Below are 18,930 nucleotides of genomic sequence, written 5' to 3'. Positions count from 1 at the left end.
CTACAAGGAGCAGAAAAAGCCATAATTTGTTATTGCCAGCAAAATAAATTTAGTGAGGAAATTTCTTTCATCTGGGAAAGTGTCAGTGAATTGGCAAAGTCCTATTTATTGGTTGGATCCATTTTTGGATGATGGACTGTTACGAGTTGGAGGAAGATTGAGTAAAGCAGCTATGCCTGAAGAAGTCAAGCATCCACTTATACTATTTCTATGCTTATTCTGAAACATGTGCATGAAAGTTTGGGTCATGGTGGACGAAGCCATACGTTATCTACTGTTAGGAAGAAATTTTGGATTACTAAATCCCACTCTGATGTCCGGAAGATCATTTCTGGGTGTGGCTTTTGTAACGCCATAATAGAAGAGCAGTTGAACAAAAAATGGCAGATCGTCCAAAGAAAAGGATCCTTCCCGATAGATTACTTCAGACCAATGGAAGTAAAGTGTGATGGATTATCACGATTAATACCGTTCCCAATTATCTTACATCCTCCCTAGGATATATATATATATATATAGATAATCTCGTGGTAACTAAAGAGCCTATCCTTTAGTCGTGTCCTCAAGAGTTAGGTGATCAGTCTATACAAATTCGTATTCCATTATAACAATAATAGATCTCCCCTTTGTATTATAAGTCTACCTTTTGTGGAACTCTTAAACCTTGTTCACAATACAACACCCTTGTTATATGCTGCCTCTTTGGCTAGGCTGAATGATCAATCAAATCTCATGATTATTCTTTTATAAAAGAATGCTCACCCTCTGGTGTCGTTTTCTACAGAAAGGATCTCCCCTGATCCGGGTTGAAGAATATGACTCGTACTCAAAAATCCAAGGTCCAGTCAGATGATTTTAATAAATGTTTTAATAAAATTTATTAAAAAGAATCAAATAAAAGGAATACTTGTTACAGATTATAAATGAGTACTAAATAACAGATAGAAAATGGCTAGGCATCTGCTAATTGCTGGCGTAGCAGACGGTGATTGCAAGGAAGAGCAATGAGTCCTTTGTCGTCTTCTTATATAGTCTTGAATTCTTGATGAATTCAGGTCCTGCCTTATTAAAATTAGCAGCAGCACGCTGACATAATCATGTTAAAAAAGAGAAACAGGGCTATAAAGGCACATGTCTAAGAAAGGCACATGTCTAAGAAAGGCACATTTGGAAATGAGAGGCACATTAAGATTATGAAAGGCACATTAGGTTATGTAAGCCATATGGTTATGAGAGGCTCATTAGGTTATAGCAGACACAAAGCCCTTATTCAAGAGATACACAGCCCCTATTCAGCAGGGGAACTTATAATAGTAATGTTCCTCATTTTCCCAGACAGGTCTTTGACAACAGCTGCAACATCCTGGGATGTCTGTGTCTTATTATGACATTTCCTGCGCTGGCGTCGAGACAAAGGAACTGAAAAAGCGAGGGAGGTGCCATCCTTAAATGGGCTTCTTTCAACAAAAGAGAGGAAGGGTAACTTGTAAAAGATATGGAGTAGTGTTCACTTGTATGGCAAGTAGGGCAATTCATCTTGAGGTAGCAAGTTCACTAGTCAAGTCAAGTCAAGTCATCTTCATTTATATAGCGCTTTTAACAATGTAGATTGTCTCAAAGCAGCTTTACAGAGATAAATGTATAATTTAACGTAAGAATGTTTTGGCTTTATAGCGGTTCTTTAATAAAGTTATTTTCCAGCTAAAGTTAGTTTTGATTGATTCGCTTCCGTCGCAACGATCATTAGTTATTAAATTAGGGCCGACAAGACGACACCATTCTCTCTACACAGACTTTAAACGCGAACCTGTGAGAAACGCTGATGACGTTCACATGCGCATTAAGAATGGGTTCTATAGTTATGTGCGTTTGAATATATGTGTGCAGGTTTGGGATTCCCTACAAACCAAGCCTAAATAAATTACTGGTGTTTCCTTATAGCTTTGATTCAGAATTTTATTTTATTTTATTTTATTAATTCGGGGTAGATACGCGAATTGAGTTTCCCGATGACGCTTTATCTGTAGAGTGGTAAAGGGATCCTCCATAGGGAGAGACTAGTTGGCACTTCAGCACTGCAACATGAACACAACATGTACATTGTACTTATTTTTTGATGCAAGTACATAGTACTTAACGCCACTTAATATAAAGTGGGACCAAAAGGGTCGACCGCAATAGCGAAAGGTGAACGAATGTCAACTTCTCTCTAATACAAAGAAAAAGCCAAATTGGACATTATGCATGGTGGTGTTGTGGAGTCAATAAAAGTGTATGGTGATGCAACGGAAGAATGGTCTTCTCGTTTCTTATGGAGGAAGTAGACAATGTAACATCAAAATGCAAGCAAGTGAGTCAACCTAATTCTCCGTGACCAAACAACTCAGTAGCTTGAAGTATTAGATTTAGCTCCTACAGCCAGTATACTTTTTATATACAAAAAGTACAATTTGTGTATTAGATTTAGCTCCTACAGCCAGTATACTTTTTATATATACAAAAAGTACAATTTGTGCAAGTACATTTTCAACATACTATTGGAAATATAAATATACTTAAAATACAATGAAGTACATTTTTTTTCGCTTGGGGCTTTTGGAGATTAACTGGCATAAAGTTTGACGTTCGCAAATTTAGGGACCGTCTATAAAGTTACATGAGATTATTGGCATACACGGTTCTAACCTCAATAACATTTGAAGAGAATGACTTAGTCACAAAACCAAAAGTGTAGGGGTCAGGCATGATGCACTCCTTTTATATTTTAGGTATTTATTCAAGTAAACTGTCAAATCATATGTAAATATTACGTAGGGGAGAGCGGGGTATTATCGTCGCTTGATCAACACAAATAGCTAGTATTCTCGTTGCTTGATAAACTTAAGGTTGAGCCACTGTAGTCTGTTGGACTATTTTAACGATGCTTGCAGTGATGTGGTTTCTCCACTGCATGGATCTTCATGTGTCGCTTCAGTTTAGCTTTAATAGAGAATCTCTTCCCACACTGATCACACGTGTGCGGCTTCTCTCCAGTGTGGATCCTCTCATGTGTTTTCAGAGATGATGAGTCACTGAATCTCTTGTCACAGTGTGAACACTTGTAAGGTTTTTCTCCAGTGTGGATCCTCTCATGTGTTTTTAGAGATGATGACTGACTGAATCTCTTGTCACAGTGTGAACACTTGTAAGGTTTTTCTACAGTGTGAATTCCTTCATGTCTTTTCAGATTTGAAAACTCACTGAATCTCTTGTCACAGTGTGAACACTTGAAAGGTTTTTCTCCAGTGTGAATTCTCTGGTGCAGTTTTAAACGTGCCGCTGTAATAAAAGTCTTCTCACACTCAAAGCACATGTACTCTCTCACACCAGTGTGAGTTTTCTCATGTCTATGTAAATATTGCAGCAGGGAAAAACTCTTTCCACACACAGAACATGAATGTGGCTTCTCCTTCATATGAACTCTCAGGTGTGACTTCAGGGCTGATGCACTAAGAAATGCTCTGCCACATTGATCACATGAGAACGGCTTCTCTCCGGTGTGGATCCTCATGTGAAAATTAAGGGATGATGATCGATTGAAACTCTTTCCACATTGATCACATGAGAACGGCTTCTCTCCAGTGTGGATCCTCATGTGCAAATTAAGGGATGATGATCGATTGAAACTCTTTCCACATTGATCACATGAGAACGGCTTCTCTCCAGTGTGGATCCTCATGTGAACATTAAGGGATGATGATTGATTGAAACTCTTTCCACATTGATCACATGTGAACGGCTTCTCTCCAGTGTGGATCCTCATGTGAACATCAAGATGTTGTTTGGCTGTGAAACTCTTTCCACATTGATCACATGTGAACGGCTTCTCTCCAGTGTGGATCCTCATGTGACGCTCAAGATGTTGTTTGGTTGTGAGACACTTTCCACACTGAGTGCAGGTGAAAGATTTCTTGGCTCTTCTTTTCTTTAAAAATTTATTTTTAGTCTTTGAGCGACTCAAAGGTTTTTCTCCAGGTTGGACATTATGTTCCTCCACCACTTCACTCAGTTCTTCTCTCTCCTCCTTCACTTCACTCAGTTCTTCACTCTCCTCCTTCACTTCACTCAGTTCTTCACTCTCCTCCTTCACTTCACTCAGTTCTTCACTCTCCTCCTTCACTTCTCTCAGTTCTTCACTCTCCTCCTTCACTTCCATCAGGTCTGACAGGAAAGAAAAATATTACATTTAATTTTCAGTACATCAAAATAATTCAAAGAGAGAAATATAAAGGATATGAAAGTGAGTCCTGATGTAGTAGGATATACTGGACGTAAACAACACTGGATCGCCACCATGGGGAAATACATCTAGCACAAAAAGACGGAGAACTGGAGTGGTCTCCAGGTTCAGGAGACGGCCCTACCGGCCCCCACTACTGGCTCTGATCTTATCCAACATGTGATCCCTTAAAAATAAAATGGATGAACTTCTGCTTTTAACACAAACGGACCGGAATTACAGTGACTGCTCGGCCTTCTGCTTTACCGAGACATGGCTGGATCAATCGGTTCCTGACGAGGCGGTAACCCCCCCTGGCTTCACTATCTTCAGAGCCGACAGGTCAGTCAAACTATCCCTCAAATCTAAAGGAGGGGGGTATTTCTCTCATGGTAAATCAGCGCTGGTGTAACAATTCAACAATCCTTCATCGTCACTGCTCTCACGATTTTGAAATGCAGACCATATTACCTCCCAAGAGAATTTGCCTCAATTATATTAATCTGCGTTTACGTTCCACCACAAGCTAACGCTAACACAGCCATTAGCGATCTCTCCCAACACATCTTGTCTGTTGAAAACTCCAACCCTGATACGTCTGTCAACGCTAATCTCATCTAATCTTGTGATTTCAACAACACAAACCTGTCATCCGAACTCCCAAACAACAAGCAACAAGTCACTTGCCACAGCATGGAAAGCAAAACACTGGATCAGTGCTACATCTCTGTTTCAGATGCTTACCGGGCATTCCCGAGGGCTCCACTGGGGAGGTCTGACCATGCTGTGTTGCTCCTCATTTCGAAGTACAGACAAAAGCTTAAATACATTAAGAAAACATCAAAATCTGTCAGGTCCTGGTCCATAGATGCCATTGAAACACTTTGAGGGTGTTTCGAATGCACAAATTGGGACATATTCAGTGCAGCTTGTGACTCCCTCGACGAACTCACAGATACTGTAACGTCATACGTAAAGTTCTGCGAGGAAATATGCATCCCCACCAAGACAGTGACATTCTATGGCAATAAATACATATAAATATATACCATAGCAAGTGCTTGTAAGCACTTCGACTTGGTGGAGTAATATCTTCACTCGTGAAAAATCCTCTCACCGGCACCCGCTCACTCTAGTGAAGATATTACTGCGCCAAGTCGAAGTGCTTCCAAGCACTTGCTATGGTATTCCGCCATACAATATAGTTATCCATTTTACACGCTTAGAAAAGCGCAATGTTTTGTTTTGTGTCACCGTCCTGGGTCGAGTTACACTACGCGAGTAACTGTATTTAAATAGGGAAAACGTGGATGTGTTTGGTAGCTTCTCTGCTTGGCCCATATTGAATGAACTGGGCTAAGCTAAGTGCTAACAAAGTTTTGTCGCAAGACAGAGCGATTTAGTGCACGCACTGAGACGAGAGATGCATGTATTAACTCGTCTTAGTTAAGGGAATAACATAGTTTAATATGAAAAAACGGTGGAGTATCCCTTTAAGCCAATGTACAGTCCCACAATGTTTTAAATGCTCCATCATTATTCCTGTGCCAAAGTCCTCAAAGATCACCTGCCTAAATGACTTCAGACCAGTTGACCTAACATCTGTGGTAATGAAAGCATTTGAACGGATTATTCTGGCATACCTGAAATCCTGCACTTCCTTGCTCATGGACTCATATCAATTCGCCTACCAAGCCAACCGGTCCGTTGAGGATGCAATCAGCATAGCACTCCACCATACCTTGCAACATCTAGAATCACCAAACACCTATACACGCATCCTGTTCATAGACCAGATGTGTGCACGCTCATGGACCACACGCACACTTGCACGAGCACAAGCTGTTCTTAACCAAAGGAGCATCAGCCGCACAAATATTTTGTTTACAGTCATATTGTCTTCAGAGGTAATAAAGTTATAAATCTGCAAGTCATTTTAAATATGTGAAAGGAAAGGCATTTGAGTAAATTACACACGTACTGTATGTGTGAGGGGAAAACGGGGGTAGTAGAAAACTTCGGTTTTTGTTTCCATCTCCATGTTGAACTGTTTTATGTGTTTACTGTATCCACTTATGATTGTATTATTATGGAAACACGTTCATGAACAATATAAGTTATTACTTTGTTATTACTTTATAAAAGCTCAAAATAATAATCATACCATACACAGTTGGTCAACAAAGTACACTCAAATGTCTCAAGGTAATATTCACAGATTATTACATCATTTGTTGTCATAGCTTTGCCGTATCAAACATGAGAGACTGGGCTATATCTTGCCGTTTTATCAAGAAAAAAGCCAACTGAGGATCCCGTTTGAGCCCTAGAGCAGACCGCAGATTCCAACGAACAGTATATATATATCGTTTTTACCTTTTGTACACACCACGTCCGAGTGATCCGAGGGCGCTGGCGCTTCCTAGTGCAGACCGGAGATCTCTCCATTTGTTGAAAGCCTCCCGATGTTGACTCTCGTCTTATTCCGACGCCTGTGGCACTAGACAAACATTTTCTTTTCTTTGTCTTACGTGGAGTTTACGTTGGGGTTTGGAATGAACTACAAGCCGGTCTCTTTGAATCCATCTTCTACTTTTGTCGAAAGTTGACTAAAGTTTTGTCGCTCGAGTTGTCTTCGCTGATACGGAGAATGGCAGCGGCGCGGCGAATACACAAACATGCCAGACATTACCAGGTGAGCGTGAACGCGCATGACGTCACCCGAATCCCTCTTATTTCTTTTACTGTATAGGATTATAGAGGCAATCGCAGTGATCAGAGAAGGGCTCATTCAGCCCATCAGGCAATTGTTTAAGCATGTATGGGTAAAAAACGGGTATTTTTAACCTGAAATGTTGCGCAATGCACCTTTAAAGATAGGCTTTCTACAAAGCAAAACTTAATGAAGTGGTAAAAATCATGTCTGACAATTTACAAAATAAAACTTCATTAAGTGGTAAAAATATGGAAGAAAAATAATGTCAGATGTTTTTGAAATCCTGTTGAATTGCACTACTTGAAAACAAATAGGCATTACATTAACCATGCTTGCATTTTAATGCATTGTATTTTTAGGGCTTGCATTTTTATGGGCCGAAATTCAACATGGTTGAATATTTAAGCTGTGAATATTTCAATTAAAAACATTTCAAACACATTTACATTATTAAAAATTCAATAATCCATATTCATCTTTCATATTTCATATTGTTTAAAAATACAACCTATAATATTCAACAGGCATTTTTCGGTCCATTTTATTTCGCTTTGCAAATTCGCTTCCACAAATTCAGTGGTTCAAATTTGAATTTAATTTTCAATTTAAATTTAAATTCAACATAGACATCCAGGAACTGCAGGAAAAGCAGTAGATTGCCGAGCATACTCTCCATCTGCTGTTCAGTCAATCTCACCAGCAGGGGGTGCAAAAGCGTGTGCTGTTGACGAAGACCAGCAACAGTTAGAACAAGCCATTCATTCATAAAACTAATTTACAGCAATGTAAGTGTATTTGTGATTATTATGAAGGCGGTTTTATGTTAAATTCAGTGTCTTCACGGTCACTTTTCCTGTGTAGCCTACATGCATCTTTCTCTACCGTGAGCGAGATTATAATGTTATTCCCCGATGCGGATATACAGATCCAATGTTACATTTTTGAGGTTGACATATTTCTCTTGGTTGTTTAGTGGCCTTAACTTTATATTGTGGCGATGTGCTGCATGCAAGCTATTAGGGTTTCCCTCAATACTTAAGGATTCCCCTGCTGGACATACAAAACTCTTAACATAGCTAATATAACTAATACAGTGATATTAAAAACCAAACGCAAGTCCAGCTCCAGATGGACTCAGAATAACGCACAAAGTTTAATGCTGAGCTTTTCCCAGTGATAGACTGGCATAAAGTTGGCTTGACGTTGGACATTCGCACATTTAGGGACCGTCTCTAAAGTGTACACGACTTTGGTATACACGTTTCTAACTTTGATAGCATTTGAATAGAACGACTTACAGGCATAAAACCAACTGTAAAGTGTTCATGTAGTGTCAGGCATACTGTGAACCCTTTGGATTTTTGATTCAAATAAATTAAAGTTTGCTATTGAAGTTAGAAACGTGTATAATGTTGTATGCAACTTTGGAGATGGTCCCTAAATGTGCGAATGTCCAATGTCAAGCCAATTTTACATTTATTAGGCTACATTTAGTCATTTAGCAGACGCTTTTATCCAAAGCGATTTACAGTTCAACTAACTGTAAAAACAGTTCAAAAGTAAAGCACCATGGTACAACAATACTACGCATGTTCTAAAGAGAGAAACCCGTAATTTAGAGCGTAAATGGAAAAAAACTAACTTAGAGGTCTTTAGAATCGCATGGAAAGACAGTATGTCACGTTACAAAAAGGCCCTAAAAGAGGCCAGGGCTGAGCATCTCCGCAAACTAATAGAAAACAACCAAAACAATCCTAGGTTCTTATTTAACACTGTGGCTAGACTAACAAATAAACAGATGTCTCCTGAACAAAATATTCCGTTACAGTTTAGTAGTAATGATTTCATGAAGTTCTTCACTGAGAAAATAGAAAACATCAGAACCACAATTGTAAACGTTCAATCCTCAATTGCGTCTTATAATTCAGCCTCAATTATCACCCCGCAAGAACAATTACAATGCTTTACAACTATAGAACAAAAAGAGTTAAATAAACTTATCACTTCATCTAAAACAACAACATGTTTACTAGATCCTATACCAACTAAACTTTTGAAAGAAGTGTTACCTATAGTGGAGGAGCCTCTCCTCAATATTATTAACTCGTCTTTATCTTTAGGTTATGTTCCAAGAACATTTAAACTGGCAGTTATAAAACCTCTCATTAAGAAACCACAATTAGATCCACATAATCTAGCAAATTATAGACCCATTTCAAATCTACCTTTTATGTCTAAAATACTAGAAAAAGCTGTGTCCGCTCAACTGGGCTCTTTCTTGCAAGAAAATGACATCTATGAAAAGTTTCAGTCTGGATTCAGGCCGCATCATAGCACTGAAACTGCGCTTGTTAAAATTACAAATGATTTACTTTTATCTTCTGACCAAGGCTGTATCTCAATACTAGTTTTACTTGATCTTAGTGCTGCGTTCGATACTATAGATCATACAATACTCTTAGATCAACTACAAAATTATACTGGTGTTCAAGGACAAGCACTAAGCTGGTTTAGATCGTATTTATCTGACCGCTACCATTTTGTTTATTTAAATGGAGAAAAATCGATCATAACTCCAGTAAACTATGGAGTGCCGCAGGGATCTGTGTTAGGCCCTCTATTATTCTCAATATATATGCTGCCACTTGGAAATATTATAAGGAAACATGGAATTAGTTTCCATTGTTATGCTGATGACACTCAAATCTATATTTCATCACGGCCAGATGAAAACGCTAAATTATCCAAATTGACAGAGTTTGTTAAAGATATAAAAGATTGGATGACGCGCAATTTTCTTTTATTAAATCCAGACAAGACAGAGGTACTAATCATCGGTTCAAAAAACCACCCACAAAACCTCTTACAATACAACTTTAACATCGTAGGATGTCCTGTTACTTCATCCTCTACAGTAAAAGACCTGGGTGTTATATTAGATTGCAACCTGTCTTTTGAAAATCATATTTCATATGTTACAAGAACAGCCTTTTTCCACCTTAGAAACATTGCTAAGCTACGTAATATGCTATCTGTTTCTGATGCAGAAAAGTTAGTTCATGCATTCATGACCTCGAGACTAGATTACTGTAATGCTTTATTGGCTGGTTGTCCTGCATCCTTAATAAACAAGCTACAGTTCGTCCAAAATGCCGCCGCTAGAGTTCTAACTAGATCAAGAAAATATGATCATATAACACCAATTTTATCATCACTACATTGGCTACCTATAAAGTTCCGTATTAATTACAAGGTATTGCTACTGACTTATAAAGCCCTAAACGGCTTAGCTCCAGTCTATTTAACCGATCTTCTATCGCCCTATAATCCATCGCGCTCTTTAAGGTCACTAAATTCGAGGCTTTTGGTCATACCTAGGATATCCAGATCCACCAAAGGAGGGAGAGCATTTTCACATTTAGCTCCAAAACTCTGGAATAGCCTTCCTGATACTGTTCGTTGCTCAGACTCGCTCTCCCAGTTTAAAACTAGATTAAAGACGCATCTCTTCAGCCAGGCATTCATATAATACTTTTAATCTTACAGTTAAATCCGACCTCCAGTTCATAAACGCCAGAGGAGAACTGGCCCCCGACTGAGCCCGGGTTCTCCCAAGGTTTTTTTTTCTCCATTAGGTCACCTGATGGAGTTTTTCGGTTCCTTGCCACTGTTGCCTTTGGCTTGCTCAGTTGGGGATATTTGGGAATATTTAATTTAATTAATCAATCAACGATACTATTGATCAGCATTACCAAACGTGGACGTTCCACTAGAAACAAACATTGATGTATTGTTTTATTACTGTGAAGCTGCTTTGATACAACCTATGTTGTGAAAAGCGCTATATAAATAAACTTGACTTGACTTGACTTAACAATAGGAGGACAACAATATGCAAGTGCTATGACTCTTCCCAGTTTAAACTAATGCAATACACGTAGGCATAGCTTACTAATATATATATATATATATATATATATAGAGAGAGAGAGAGAGAGAGAGAGAGAGAGAGAGAAGAGAAGAGAAAATAAAGTGTTAGTATTAATTGATCAAGTGTTGATTTTGTGCCATTATATCATGAAACGCTCTGCATGAAACTTTGCACGTTAAGTTCATATTCTTAGTCCATCTGCTTGCCTGTAGCCTACAGCCTACATCTCCAATATGGTGCGAGTTTGGTCTTTTATATCACTGTATTAGTCCATAAAGCTACGTTTAGCGTTTTGTTCTTCTAACTGTTGCTGGTCTTCGTCAACAACACGAGCTTTTGCACCCCCTGCTGGTGAGGTTGACTAACAGCAGATGAGAGTATGCTCGGCAATCTACTGCTTTTACTGCAGTTCCTGGATGTCTATGTTGAATTTACCACTGAATTTGTGGAAGCGAATTTGCAAAGCGAAATAAAATGGACCGAAAAATGGCTGTTGAATATTATAGGTTGTATTTTTACAAGGGGTCATATAATGGTACATGCACTTTTACAAGTTGATTGTACTGAAATGTGTGTTGGCAGTGCCTGTACACAACCATCGTAAAATGATAAAAATCCATCCAGTGTTTTTTTTTTTTAATCTCCTTATATGTTTGACCCTCTCTGAAATCAAGCCGTTCACAATATCGACGCCCCTCCCACGATGGGTGATTGACAGTGCAGCGTTTCAACACAGACCCGCCCTCGCTCGTGAGAGAGCTCTCTGTCATCATAGTTCACGCGTCACTGTTGATACCGTCAGTGGAGCAGAATGGCGTCTGCGATTGTGGTGTTGAGTTCTTCGGTGTAATAAGGAACACAGCAGTCATTTGGATGTTCCTAAATCCGAACCGTTGAAGATGCAGTGGCTGAGTTTTGTTTTTGAAGCGATATGCCCAAAGGAATGACACGGGGATTCCCTCACGGGGATTCCCCACGATAGTCCATGCTTTCATGTTTGCGCGAAACATTTCACACCAGACAGCTTTACAAATGAGAAAAAACGGATCGGTACCAACGTGTTCCTGCTGAACCTCCAGAAGAAGTGAGTGTAATGTTTTTATTAACCTTTATATTAATATTTATATTTTGCAAATTAGCAAACCTTGCTGCAGGCTTCACGATGAATGCGTTAGGTTTACACTCAGGGTACATTACGGCATGTTTTCTATGTACGACGTTCTCAATATAATTCATAATCCCACGTTTATAATGAACAACGCGTGGTTGACTGTGTACGCACAGAAAAGATGGGCGGGGTGAGCAAAGCTCATTATCATTTAAAGACGTATGCACTGAAACGGCGTGCTGAAAACTGTTTTTGACCAGGTAAAATGAGTGTTTTCTTACAATACTGTAAGGCTGCTGCCAGTATGTCTGGCCGACCCCTCGACGGAACAAAAGGCCCCCCTGGACATTAACACTTGAACTATCTCCTGCATATGTAACAGGGATTTCGAGGTGCAGCACACAGTGCAGCTCACACTCCACACACACTACCTCCCCCTCATCCCCCCTCCTCCTCACCTGAAATACACTGAAAACCTATGCAATGTAAAGTATGTACAAGAAGTATCTATGCATGTTTGATATCATTTAAAGTGTCTCAGTGCGCCTGGTAAAATGGTCTCATTCTCCCAACCATAATGAAAAGCTAAAAGAAGATATAAAATATGAGAAAGTTATGTATCTTCTAAAGGTGTTCCCTCCCCAGATCCTCCATTCAGACTGTACCTCCTGTATGTTAAACAAGAACCTATTCAAATACAAATTCTGATCTCCCAGTGTGAACCCCTGAAGAGGGAACCAAAATCTAATTATAATGATAGACGGCCATTTGGTAAGAATATTGAATTATCTGGGTATATAAGGAAAAGGGACAGAAAGTTCGAGGAGTCTGTAGGTTGACTGCCCACACAAACCGTTGTGTGTAATTTTCGTTGCCAGGTAATAATTTCTACAAATTCCTCGATTCCGGAATTGTTGTTCTGTTATGATCAATTGATGATTTTATTCTTGCGAATTGGATTTGAATTATTGCTTCATTACCTGGTCAATAAATTGTAAACGTTTGATTTTATTCTGACTGACTCTGAGATTGTTTTTACTCTTATAGATTATAGGATTCGTATATTTCCACAAGTTTGCGCCAGACATTAGTGACGACTAATACTGGATAACAGATTCAAGTGTACTTGAATGAGGGGGGCGAGTTAATTTCCGTCCAGAATCAGCTAAATGCTTTTTGATCAACCTGGATTCGGGTGCGCTCCATAACCTCTGTTCTCTTTTAATGTTCTTTTAGATAAGTGTACGTGGATATCCCACGGGCTTGACTACACCAAAGCCATTTTGAGAAAAGTGAGTTGATCGGCTAACGTCTTTTAATGGTGGTCTTGACCTCTACTAATTGAAACAATTGAATTAAGTTCCTGAGGTGGCATTCAAGGGGGCTATATAAGTGTCTGTTATTTTGTACGTGTGAATACGGCGAATCTCAAACATTTAGCCAATTACCTCTGTTTTGTTAAGCCAGACTGGCGAGATTGTGTCGTGCATCTGAAGGACTGCTGAGCGATATAGTTTCCGAATCTAAATGGGTAAATTATAATCAGAGTTAAAAGAATAATCAGATATTCGTTCACATTTAATGATGCACAGATATCATTAAAACCTTTTTCATTTATGGAGTCAGATGAAACGAGCTATTGCATGTGAGAAAATATATTGCATTTAATCTTGTTGTGTTGCGTAAAAGGAAAGACAGTAACGCGCAGAGAAACCTTCCCCTTATTATTGGAGACCTCCATTGGACCAATAGACGGGCTTACAATACTAATCAGAATTTTTAATTAAAGTATATCACAAACTTTTAATTTAGACCCTAAAGAATCATATTAGCATGTACAAAAATGGCATTATATGACCCCTTTAAATAGTTTGAATATTTTGGTAGTGAAATATGAAAGGTGAATATGGATTATTGAATTTTTAATAATGAAAATGTGTTTGAAATGTTTTAATTGAAATATTCACAGCTTAAATATTCCACCATGTTGAATTTCAGCCCATAAAAATGCAAGCCCTAAAAATACAATGCATTAAAATGCAAGCATGGTTAAGGTAATGGCTATTTTTTTCAAGTAGTGCAATTCAACAGGCTTTTTATTTCAAAAACATTTGACATTATTTTTCTTCCATATAAAAACCATGTCTCCTGATATATTGCGCATCTTATGATCCTATCTTTTATTACAATTGTTTTTGAGCTAAAATTGAGAACACATCATATAGGCTATATACTAGGGGTGGCACGGTTCACAAAACCCACGGTTCGGTTCGTATCCCGGTTTTAGGGTCACGGTTTTCGGTTCTGTACGGTTCTTGTTGTTGTTTTTTCTTTTAATCTTTAACACTCCAAAAATTTACTTCAGCATATGATGTATAGCTAAATTATCTAATTATTAATTGATTTATTTCATAAATGGTGTTTGTTTGCAAAACGCAGCTTCTCATTCCCCATTCTGAAGTAATATGAGTGAGCAGTCACCGTGAGGAAACTTTCAGTGGCCCTGGAGGTCCATCCGTAGTGAGAGCTACGTGGGCTGTGTCGGACAGTTATTTGTCAATTTCTCCTCGTGTCTCGTCATCATAGGCGTAATTTGCGGGTGGGACATGTCCCCACCAATTTTTGCCAGGGTTGATATTATCTCCTAGCACGGATGTACCAATACAAATAAATAAAACATTTCCAGTTAACTAGCAAAGTATTCGTTTCGTTCGTTTGTTAAATAAGAAGCAATCTAGCGCTGAAATGTGTTTTTTAAATCAAGTGATCAAAGTGCTCGTTGCCGTTGCGATCAGTGGCGCTGATACAGTGTTCTCGTGGCTCACGCACACACCGCAGCGGCCGCACATTCTTCACTCGGACGCGCGCTTCAGTCTGTTGAGACTCTAGGCTACTCTATTCGTTCCGATGAAATCACAAAACAAAATTCATACAAATCTGTCCCTGCTTGATATACAACCGCTGATAAACATAATCGGTTTTGATGAAAAAAAAAATATATATACGAGTGCAGATTAGAACTCAGAACCTTTACGCTTGGCAAGTTCTGCCACTGGACCATTAAAGTAGGCGGTACGTGAAACAGTCGATCTATCTATGTAGCCTATTTATTCACGAGAAAAAACAACATATAGTGGAGCAACATATATACTCATTAAATGTCTAAGTAAACCCAGTGTACTATTTAAATCGATTGCTGGACATTGTAATGTTATTCTACATATGTCTGATTTATGATTTAGCATTGTATTAGCACGGGCACAAGGCTACATTGCGCATGCGTCGAACCGTGCGAACCGCGCGACGCACACACGCACCGAACCGAAACAAGCGAACCGAACGGTTCGGATGTTTTTTCATGTACCGTGCCACCCCTACTATATGTATATAGTATACACACTGTCTGTTTATTTTATAAAACATGTTTGGGGCCATGGCGTAATTAAACTAAACGATCAGTTATCGGTGATGATACGTTGTTTATTATTGCAAATGTTTTTTACAGCTTCAAGGAGAACACCTGGCTGCCTGCTTGAGGATCTCCATCAATGGACCCTGTTCTGAGGCCTTCCCATATGATAGGGCACTGGAATATTTTTTCAGAAAGGCCCGTAAAAAAATGTTCAAAGGGTGCAAAATTTGCTACAAGAAGTCTGTGGAGCAGTCAGAGAAAGTGTAGCAATGGCATAGCAATGAAGAAATGTCTTTAAGTTATCTAACACTAAGTGTTGACAATGGAAATGTGTATACGTGTCAATAAAAATATATGATATATTTAACCCTTTTGTTGTGCCTTAATCACCCCCCACCCCACCACCGCACCACACCCCAACGCATATATAATCTAATTCTGTGGGAAACACTGGTTTCTAACATGAATGTTCTTCAGCCTCATGAATGAATGAAGAATAAACACCAACCTCTTTGTTCTTCAGGATCTTCAGTGTGTTTCATTCTGCAGGGTTCTGGATCACTCATGTTCTCTCTGTCCTCTTTAATAAACTCAGTCTTTGCAGATTTCAGCTCTTCCTGATGCTCTGATGCTCGTCTTCACTCGTAGCTGATGGGAATTTACAGCATTTATTGGGGAATTACAGTGGGAGGAGCTTCACTGATGATGAATTACAGTGTGGGAGGAGCTTCACTGATGATGTATTCCAGTGGGAGGAGCTGATCTGCCAAAATCAAAAATATAAATTACTGAGTTTGTTTTTATAATAAATGACACTTCTAAGCATTTATGCCTGTCTATCTATTAATCGTACAGTAACTGATGCCAATTCATTATTTTTCATTCTTTTTATTACTAATCCTAACATTATTCTGCTTCTTCATTAAAAGACAGGTATCTAGAAATATAGAAAAGAATATAAATAATTTAAATTCTTCCAAATATAAATAATGGTAAGAAAAACAGTTAAAAGCATAAAGACAGAAATAAACATATAGTAGCCAACAAATCCCCTCAGTCTGCTGACACCAATGAAATGAGCTTTAAGTGTCAATTTACAGGAGATCTGAAGACATCAGCATAATAAATGAGGTGAAAACAGGAACTATTGTCATGAAATAAAGAGTGTTTTCAGCAGATCTGTTAATATTGATGAGCCTCAGACTATCAACACTCATTCAACAAGCCATTCAGGATCATCAGCAGATCATCTCACTTTATTCTGAGTGTTTGCTGTTAGAAACACATTATTTGAGTCAGGATACATGACAAAAGCCTGTAAAACTGCTCTACTGAAAGACAATACTGTTATTTCTCACAATATAACCACCAAAATAAGTGATAAATCACCAATAATAAAACAAAATAATTAAATAAATAACCTCTTCAGGCAAATAACACCACCATAATATGTGAATCTAAATATAGTTTGACTTTATAATAACTATTAATTGCAATAAAGTAATTCCATCATTAACGTTACATTCGTACAGAAACTGACAATGATCATAAAACTCTTAAAAATGAAGAAAATGTAATGTTTCCTGTGTCAAACTTCATTAATATGTATCTATATTCCATGCATGTATAGATTTTATATTTCCCACATTCATTACTCATACAGGGGCAATATAGAGTGTCTACATCAATTTTAATAAGTAAATGTAATCTGCCAAAGATAAATGTCGACAAAGAAATAAAGGTAAACATGAAAACGGCGACAGAAACACTTGAGATCGATTCCCCTCACAGATCTCCAACTTTAACTCGACATTCAGTAACAGTTCTCACTCCAAACATCGAGACAATCACACAAACGAACACAACATCGCTCAGGTCTGAATGAACTCAACATATTCTCCTCATGCTCGCTGCTGCTGCACTAAATGTTTATTTCAGAAGAAAGACGCCAGAAAAGACGCACAAGTATCGCTGTGATCGATGAAAACAATACAGAAATGAGCCTGTCGCTTAATCAAACTGTATAAAGTGTGTGTGATGGTTGAGTAAATATGAGAAATACCGTGAACTGCTCTCCTCACCTCAGAAGACTCGACACTGAAACTCTAAATGAGAGAAGAGACCAGTGTTGCCAACTATTTTCAAAGGAAAGTAGCTAACGCCTCCCCTAAAAGTAGCCAAATGTCGCTAGATGACGTAATACGTCAATTAGCATATTTATGACGTAATCGCGGCGTACTTGCGTTCTGCCTGCCTAATGTTTTTTCTCATTAAAATCATGCTCACATACTGTATTTTAACATAACATAACATAACATAACATAACATAGGCTATAGCCGAATGTCCAATAAAGCTGTTCTCATTTACTATTTTTTTTTTTTGTCAGACAATAGAACGAGTAGCTATTGATTATTTTTTTTATATGTGTAAAATTATCTGAATTGAGAGAGTTCGGGAACTGGGTGAACTAAAGCACTGTGATAGTTGGCAACACTGGAAGAGACGGCGCGAGCGAGCGGTGACGTCATCGGCCTCCAAAGCACGCGGCCACGCGCGTACGGGACACCCCCGCAGCCAATCAGGGCCGCGCAGATTCCACGCAGATTGTGGAACTAAATACGAATTAAACTACGCCAAGTATTATGGGAAGTGTTTAAGGTGTTCGTAGGAGGAGAAATAATAGGATCAAATAAAAAAAAAATTAAATTAAGTATTGATAATAATCCTGAAAAATGACATAACCTGTCTATCATGAGAGCTAACTATGATAAATTAACAACTGACATATATCAGCGAAAATGGACTGTAAAAATATAAAGGCACATAAGGCTACAGTATTCTTTAATTATGTCATTAGCTCAATTTAAGGACCATGTGGGTTTTCACTTATTCACACTTTTTAGAGACCCTGTTTGTATTGTTTATATTTTCAGAAAATAATATAATAACATAATTTGAAGGTATTAAATACATTCAATTACATGTATTATTATTATTTTTTAATTATTATTACAAATTAGAATTTAACGAGGTAAACATATGCTCCAGCTTAGGGCTGAATCCCAATTCTCTGTCTTACCCCTTCCCCTTAGTTTTGCACGTTCACGTGAGAGTAAGGGCTATCCCAATTCTCATTTTGATCAAGGGGTAGGGCTAAGGGGAAGGGGTAGATAGCCCTTAAAACCAAGAATTTTCGCGAGCTTACTTGAAGCCAAGGGGTACCCAGAATGCACTGCGCAACCGGCAACAATGGCGGGCACACCACCAAGAGAGTCCCATAAATGTAAGTATTTTCGGCTTAAATGATTGATTGAAAAATTATGACAGTCTTGTTTTGTGCTCTACGCAGTCATGTTCATATGTATTTGCAACCATGTTGTTAACTGAAACTAGTCTGCTACGCTAGGCTATGCTAACGATACATTGCTGCTTTGCATTTCGAGATCGCCTAAAATGTCCGGGATTCGGTTTTTGCTTTCTACAGTCGCCATTCATTAAATTATG

The 18,930-nt window shown here is 38.4% G+C and overlaps 1 protein-coding gene across 2 annotated transcripts in view; it reads right to left on the bottom strand.

The window, feature by feature from the left end:
* Positions 1-803: 803 nt before the first annotated feature.
* Positions 804-18,930, bottom strand: part of LOC308703192 (uncharacterized protein) — a 30,611-nt gene continuing 12,484 nt past the window's right edge. The window contains exons 1-3 of one of the 2 annotated variants that reach the window (XM_081386514.1): positions 17,488-17,507; positions 15,934-16,188; positions 804-4,200 (exon numbers count right to left, since the gene is read on the bottom strand). In XM_081386514.1, the coding sequence (XP_081242640.1) occupies positions 2,915-4,200; positions 15,934-15,991 (1,344 nt within the window). In that variant the 5' untranslated portion in view covers positions 15,992-16,188; positions 17,488-17,507 and the 3' untranslated portion in view covers positions 804-2,914. Of the gene's footprint in view, positions 4,201-15,933; positions 16,189-17,487; positions 17,508-18,930 lie in introns of those variants that run through there. The other variant, XM_081386513.1, reaches the window with a different exon arrangement.

This window comes from Scardinius erythrophthalmus, assembly GCF_964197995.2.
Source record: "Scardinius erythrophthalmus genome assembly, chromosome: 1".
In the NCBI taxonomy this organism is placed as follows: Eukaryota; Metazoa; Chordata; class Actinopteri; order Cypriniformes; family Leuciscidae; genus Scardinius; species Scardinius erythrophthalmus.
The sequence above is the reverse complement of the archived record's forward strand: the minus strand, read 5'-3'. Positions and strand labels throughout refer to the sequence as shown.